At 41.7% G+C, this 7,865-nt stretch overlaps 1 protein-coding gene across 1 annotated transcript; it reads right to left on the reverse strand.

Moving 5' to 3' along the window:
* Positions 1 to 1,247: 1,247 nt before the first annotated feature.
* LOC130704424 (uncharacterized) lies at positions 1,248 to 4,110 on the reverse strand. Its single transcript, XM_057525846.1, has 3 exons — positions 3,777 to 4,110; positions 2,559 to 3,284; positions 1,248 to 2,082 (listed from the first exon to the last, which is right to left on the reverse strand). The coding sequence occupies exons 2-3, from the start codon at positions 3,220 to 3,222 to the stop codon at positions 1,310 to 1,312; spliced, it is 1,437 nt and encodes a 478-aa protein (XP_057381829.1). The 5' UTR covers positions 3,223 to 3,284; positions 3,777 to 4,110; the 3' UTR covers positions 1,248 to 1,309.
* Between the last annotated feature and the right edge of the window lie 3,755 nt (positions 4,111 to 7,865).

The following is a 7,865-nucleotide window of genomic DNA, read 5'->3' on the forward strand; positions in this document are numbered from 1 at the left end:
TCTATAACCTGAGTCCAACCTTTTAGATGAGATGTTATAGCCCTCCATCATATCCCTGCGTCTATGCACATAACAAAACATTTCAAAAGAAAAATAGAATACAAAAAAAAAAAGAAAGAGAGAAGGGGCCTGCTGGTTGAACGAGTCTGTTAATCTTATAGCTGCGATCGAGTCAGTCAGTTACACATCAGCCACCGATAATCAGCTCTCTCTGATTTTCTCTTTTGGCTCTTTTGAAAAAAGCGCGTCGGTTGTTTTGTTGTTAGTTTTTGTTCTCTTTTTCCTATTCATTGCGTCTCTCTTTTTAACATGTCGATCGCCTTGTCAAAGCCACTTATGTAAGAGCGTTCCCTTTAGTTTTCCATCCCTCATCTTTTGTTGTTCAAACGGGCCTGCATCCTCTCTGTTCAATGTCGTCGACCATATGTCAACTGTTTGGCCGATTGAACACATGTACAGTCAACAAGATCGTTCGCTTTCACAATTCATTGGGTGTTTAAAGGCCGCCACTAAAGGACTTTGCCGACCCCCCCGTTCTTGTTTGGAATTTTGCGCTAAATTTTTTGCGATCATACCAGCGATGTTTATAGAAAGTGGTGTGAATCTCGATGTTGTTTGTTGAGATTATTCACGCGGCTGTGAGCATTCAATCAACGACACCTGCCCACCTTCCCAGCGGTTTTGCGGCATTCGGGAAAGAGAAACCCCTAAGAGGATTGGAGCCGATGAATTACAATCAGTGAATGGATGGCTGCACTTGTGATAAGTGAGAAAATAAAAAATGAATAAATGAAATCAATTTCAAGCTAATATATTATGATAACACGACACAGTTTCAATTTGGGCATTGTTCTTTTCTTTTTTTTTTTTTTCTTTTGTTTCCTGGAATTCGTCGGCTAAAAGGATGTAATACATTGAATAATCAACGGCTGTCTGAACGACTTGAATAGAGAGAGAGAAAATGAGAAACGCGGTGGTGGCGATGCGTATGGAAAAATTATACAAATTGAGACTGAAAGTAGTACGGGTCGTTATTTACACGCACGTAAACAAACTGACTAGATTAAATATTTGGTTTGTCCTGTTTGCTGAAAAGGTCGGACAAGAACGTCAACAACGTCAAAAAACAAAAAACAAAAGAGAAACGAAAACAAAACACAAATACAATGAAAACCAAAACCGGAATGGCCTTTCCCTTTTTTTTTTTTTTTGTTGTGTGTGTGTGTGTGTGTGTGTGTGTGTGTGTGTGTTTTCTCGTTTTCTTTTGTCGGTTGAAGAGATTCTAAATGTTTAATAGTTTGTGAAAGGGTTATTGACCATTGTTGGTAGTGATGGCCTTGCCTGCTGATGCGGATGGCGCGGGCGATGATTTATTGAGTAGCCCGGAGATAGCGAAACTGCCGCTGTTACTGCTGCTGCCGTTGCTCGATTCCGCGGCCAGCATTCCGCTTAAACAAACAGAATCCGCAGACGGCAATAATGGTGGTGATGTTTGCCCATTGGTCGCAGCGCTCGCCGTCGGAGTAGGACCGACGGGACTACGGTTGCCACTCGATTGCATGTTACTTCCAGGCGGATTGGTCATCATGGATGCGACGGAAGCCGGGATGGATAGTCCCGTCGTTTGGTTCATGTACGTGACGACCCTCCTCAGTTCGTCGAGGGCGTTCGCTTGCATCATGATGTAATTTTTGGCCAGCAGCAACGTCGCAATTTTAGATAATTTGCGCACCGATGGAGAGTGAGCGTACGGGATGACGCTTCGCAATTCATCCAGTGCATCGTTCAAGTCGTGCATCCGTCTTCGTTCGCGGGCGTTGATGCTTAGCCGGACAGCTTTGCCTTGTCGATTTTTCCTCGACGATCCGCCGACGGAGTTGTTCGGCACAAGTCCAGTGTTTCCGCTTACTGGCATTGCGGATCCTAAGTGTCCAGCAGAACCGGTTAAGCCCATAACAGTTTGGTGATGATGTGATGGACCTATCCTTCCGCCACCTCCACCGGATGTCTCCCCCTCTGACAGGCTGTGGTGTTCCAGTAACAGACCGCTATCATCCGGATGGTAGTGGTCATCGTCGCTACCTGCGTTCACGACGGGATTCGAAACAAAAGAAAACATTGAAAAATGAATTTTCTTTTTTTTTTTGTGAACAAAAACAAACAAAGTGTTGAGGAAGGAAGGCAAACACAATCAACACAGTGAGGGGAGAAATTCAATTACGTTGGTGGCGCCTCTCCTTCAACAAGCTATGAATTAAATTAAGAAGAAGATGGGTGACTCTCGCACCGTGTTCCATCTTTTGAAGGAAATTAGAGGGTCGAACAAAAGGTCAGAAGTTCATTTAAGTCTTTTCCTTTTGTTTCGCCTCTTTTTTCAACTCGCACACAATAACGTCAGTCAGACAAAACACCACCAGAGATTCTTTTTTTGAGAGTAGGCGGTCAGTTTTTGTAAATGAGCTGATAGGTAAAAAAAAAAAAAACAGATGGAGGGGTCTGTGGGTGGTTTAAATCATTTTTGTTCTTTTTTCTTTAAAAAAAAAAAAATAAATGTCTACCTGAAGCGGATTCGGACAACTGGCGCCTCTTCTTGTTGCTGCCGATCGGTTGCTGTTGTTGTTGCTGTTGCTGGATAAACCACGGTGATAGAGACGAATGCATTCCTCCGGTGCCGACTTCTTTGCCGCCAACAACCAGATTGAAATGATGCGAAATTGAAGCTGAGGAAGAGGAACAAACTGTCCGGCTCGGAGACAAGGCGGTTGCGGACGAAGAAGTTGGGGGAACTGCCGACTGTCTCAACTTGTTTAAATTCGAGCCGACGACATTGGTCAGACTCGAAGATGAAGAGATTCTTTCCACTTCGCTATTCAATCCGGCTTGACTCTTTTGAATGATTGACATCAGCTTGTGCGATGGCTGACTGCCGCCGGCCCCTCCTCCGCCGTAGTGGCCATGATGAGCCGGTTTCAGACTGTCGCTCATCGGTGAGAAGAGGCTGAGGTCGGCTGCAGCGGCCACGGCAGCCGTCGCCGAAGACGACGGATTGCCACCGTACGGACGGAATGAATCGGATCCTCCTGTCGCACTGCCGTGACCACTCAAATGATGATGATGATTGTGATGATGATACTGACTGGGCAGACACAAAGTCATCACAGATGGCTGAAATCCTCCAAAATCAGCCGTCTCCATGACTCTACGGGTGCCTTGCTGCAGCATCCGCAAACGTGGCCTTTCTTTAGTATTTTTTTTTACTTTTGTCCAATCAATCCGGCAATAAACTGTCAACGGGATCAAATGAAAAGAGCATTGTGTCAAAAGGTACAGGGAAAGGCTTGTGTGTATTATTGTTCGTTTTGACCCAAGAGAAATGGCGTACGGCAACGAGGGTTGAATGAACCGTAAAACCTTATGAATTTCAATTTTTATTGGGCATCAAGAAGAATCAGGTCATTTCAATGAGAGACAATGAACATGTTCATCTCTGCTCGTCCGGCTCTAGTGCAATTAAAAAGGGAGGAAAAGATGACCATTTCAAGGGAAAATGAAAAAGGGTAGTAAAGGAAAGTGGCAGGTGCTCTATTCATCAACTTCTTTTAATACGTTGGCCAAGCACAATTGAGCAGCGTACGCACAAAAAAAGTCAAAAGTGCTTTTTGCTACCGGAGGATTTTCATAAAAATTTTATTGTGCGGATCACACTAAAAGGACTTATCCTTTTGTCCCGGCTGTAAAATTTGAGAAAGAAAGACAATAAAAGAAGAATACTTTACCTCGAATTTCGATGGATTGGGTCCACACAGGTGACGATCGTTGTAAAAATTCACTGACGAAAGTGGTGGAATGTACTTTTTAAAAAAATATCCGTGTACAATAACCAGTTAAAGGTCAAATGATTTGTGTAAAATGTTGGCTTTTTATTTCCTTTTCAATAATTTAGTAGAAAAGGAAAAAAAAAAACAACTGATGAAGCCAGTCAAAATGGAAAACAGAGAGACGATAAGGTGCTGCTGGATTCTCTTTGATGCCAGCCGCAAATACATCACACATGGACGGTGGTACGTGCTCCGATTGTCTCTTCCCCCGACGTCTCCTCCTCTTCTTACCCATCCCTTTCATTTTTGGGTTGTACATATTCGCCTCTTGTTCCGGTTTCCTTGTGCTCTAGTACAACGTTTCTAACGAACGAGCCATCGCCGAGGATTAGACGCGCCTGCGCGTGCGGATGCAGGGAGGGATCAGGATTTCCGTGTCCCCCTCTCGTTTCCCTATCGGATGAATTCTAGCCGACACGGAGAGGATAATACCCGAGAATTTGGCGAGCCACGCCCATGATGGCGTTCCAAAAACCAATGGCCGACCTCGACAATTACACTGCCCGACATTATTATCGTCACCGCTTCCGCCTGCAGCTTCAACTCCGTCAAAATGAATTCGATTTAGCAACTGTACAGCTCAAGTTTACATTTCTCCCCCCGAAAATTGTTTACCACGGACGGCCGCCGTCGCGATCAAATTCAAGCGACATTACGCGCATTAAATCTATTTACATACTGTACATCTAGCGCTTTTATCCAATTGACGGTTCGTGGTACACGGATGAATCTTCTTGGCGTTGCATCGATGCTTCAACGGCGACAAGGAGACGTGGGCAAATGATGTCATTTGGTATTCAAGAGGAGCGCCAAAAGCCGTTACCGATTGCCGTAGCTTTTTCTCTCTTTCTTTTTATATATATGGCGTGTATAATGCGTAATGTGTCTATTTATATACGCTGCCGAAGCAGTCTTTTTATATATATATATTTTTTAAAGATATCTCTAAATAAAGAAATTCACGGTGCACCCCATCGTCGTCAGCGTCGTTTCAGATTTTATTTTTTTGAATGTTTTTTTTTTCTCTGGCTGCAATAGAAATAACCTCCGTCTTATATATATATTTTTTTTTCGGGTATTATGTTCACTCCCGGTACTTATTTCACGCTCCACTGGCATCGTCATATCATTCTAATATATTATGCCTTGATCACGAATTCTTTTTTCTTTCCCTTTTTTTTTCACTGTTGTTATTTTTGCCTAAATTTTTTATGCTGTTGGTTGTCTTGAACGAATCTGTTTATTTTTCTTTTTGCTATTTTTAAAGAAAGCTTTTCTTCTCTTATGTAGCATATTGTTATGATGTTTATTTTCGAAGCGCCATGACCAGGCAGCCGTGATGACCATCAGTTGAAATCAGTTGCAATACAACATTTGATAAAAGAGTAAAAAGGGTGTCGAGTAAACATTGAAAAAGGGAAATCACCGTCGCCTACAGACAACGTTTAAAAAAGATTTCTAGAATTCACCGCTTATGTTAAACCGTGTGTTAAAAAAAAAAAAATGCGCAGAGAGATCGAGTACACGTCTCATTAATCAACATCCATCGTTCGAATAGAATCAATTTTTTTTTAACACGGTGTTTGATTATCACGTCAACAAGCATTCCCTCAACTCTCCAAACACACACACACACGCAAGTCAATTTATATATTTATACTCTATGACTTTATATCCATCCATCGTCCCTGTTTCTCTTTCAAAGACCGACATGGGGGCGATAGGAGGGGAGATGCAATATAATAGCATAATGTGCGCGCGATGTGTTTGCGTTCGGTCGAACTGTTGATTGAATTACGGGCGCGATATCCCAACAACGAATGAAGCCTCCATCGTCTAAAGAAATCTTAACATCTGGTTGGATACGATCAACGGCTACACAAACGTATAGTGGATCTTATCGGCGAAGTCATTCAATTATAAGCCATCAGCTTTTGATGCGCATCTACAAAGCTGATGGTTTCACGTAGTTTTAACTAATGGCGTTACTATCTATTTGTTTAAAAGCGGGTTAAATCAGGCAATGATTTTCTTTTTTTCAAAGTCCACTTTGAAATATCTTTAATGCGCATTGACCTTTAGCAGCTAAACTATGTCGCGGGCGACACCGGAACTCACAGCCGAACTGAAACTTTATTAAAATATTCAAGCGTATCTGAAAACCAGCCATTGATTTTTGTTTTTCACTTGAACAGTGATAGAGCGAGTTACTCTGTGTGTGTGTATTTACAACGAGCCGTAACGAATCGATGGGATGTGGGAAGAGCGTGGGACGGATCGTCCCATATCGAATCGCTTGGCTCAAAGAGAAACTTGAACGCAAAAAGAATTATTCGTGGGATATATGATTCCGTTTGCTGTGGCGACAAACAATCGCGACATGCCCGCAAATTTGTGCTATCACGTGCCATCAACACAATGGCCGCTTTCCCATTGGGTGACGTCATTTGTTTGATCGCAAAATTCTTAGTTATCGGCTTTGATCATCTTTCCTCTCGTATATCTAGTAGGATAAATCCAGGTTCATGAATCATATTAAGTTTTTAATGTGAGTATGGTATTGGTTTAAGATGTACGATTGCCGTTCTGTTGTGTTGGTTACAGCAATAGAAATAATAATGTTATTAATAGGTAATAGCAACTTTGAGTTTGAATAATTAAAAAACTGCTTCGTTTTTTGCATTTATTTCAAAAACTATAAGCCTGCCGTAAAAACTAATATGATTTTCGTGATTTTCCTTCAATTTTGAATCGAAATCATGTATTTTAAACCAAATGTAAAATTTAGCCAAAACCGAAAAAGTGGGAAGGCTATAGCCTTCCTACTTTTGTCAAAATCGGCCAAAAATCGAAATCTCTTGAAATTCGATAAGAAAACACACGTTATACTCAAAATTTAACGCTGATTCTACGTGGCGTGTTAGTTTTCCTGTTAGTTATTCAGTTTCAGAAGAAATCGTAGTCAAAAGGGTTATAGAGTAACCACTTTTTGAAAATTCCACCGTTTTTTTTTGGAACTCAAAAACTGAAATTTCCACGTAAAAACGAGTTTGATTTTCTTGATTACCGTTTAATGTTTATTATAATTTATATATTGTTAGCTCAAACGTATTAAGAATGTCATGGGGAAAAGGGGAGTCTCCCTTTACCCTCCACGATATGACATCAAATAATAAAGACTCGTAGACCTCCAGTAAGACTTTATAGATAAATAGGCCTGTATTACAGTTAAAAGATCACGCAGCTTACGTGTATATACACGTCTATCATTACGCGTTGCGGCTTTTTTTTTCCCGGTGGATTGAAACTCTAGACGGCGAAGACGGGCGGCTTGGCCTATAAGAAAAGAGGAGGTTCCCTCCTTTTTAATTTTTTTTTTGGCTATAATTTGATATGATTATGAAACCCATCAAATGCAAATACGCAGCGGCCGAGTGGTACGACACACACACCATTGCGGTAAATACTTTTTTTTTTTTTCGTTCAGCCGGCCGAAGGGCGTGCTGTTTCTTCCGCCTCGGGTATATCATTGAAACATCGTAAAATAAGACACTGCAAAGGGGATGATAGCGCTAGTTTTTTTTCTCAAATGTTCCAAAGACTTGGTGTATAAATGTATACTCGATGGATATATTGACTGTCTATTTATTTATGTAAGAAGGATGGCGTAAAGTGTGAGGTCCCCCTTTGTTGCGTCCGAATCGTTTAGGATAAGTCTAGTCGAGCGGAAGATTCAATTTTCGCTGTCTCTTTCTACCGTAGACTTTTCGTATATTCGGCCAACGTCATCTCGTCATTCCATATCGAATCACCGAACCATTTCCTTTTTTTTTTCCCCCTACGAGATTCAGATTATTTACTTCGGCTCCTGCCTCATCACCCCACGATTTTTTCTTCTCTCTCACCCCACATCGACCTGAGTTAGAAACTATCCAACAAGCAAATAGAGTTATTCCTCATCGAGTTGCGATGGCAGAGAAGCTTTAT

This window comes from Daphnia carinata, chromosome 3 (genome assembly GCF_022539665.2).
Source record: "Daphnia carinata strain CSIRO-1 chromosome 3, CSIRO_AGI_Dcar_HiC_V3, whole genome shotgun sequence".
NCBI classification, from domain to species: domain Eukaryota; kingdom Metazoa; phylum Arthropoda; class Branchiopoda; order Diplostraca; family Daphniidae; genus Daphnia; species Daphnia carinata.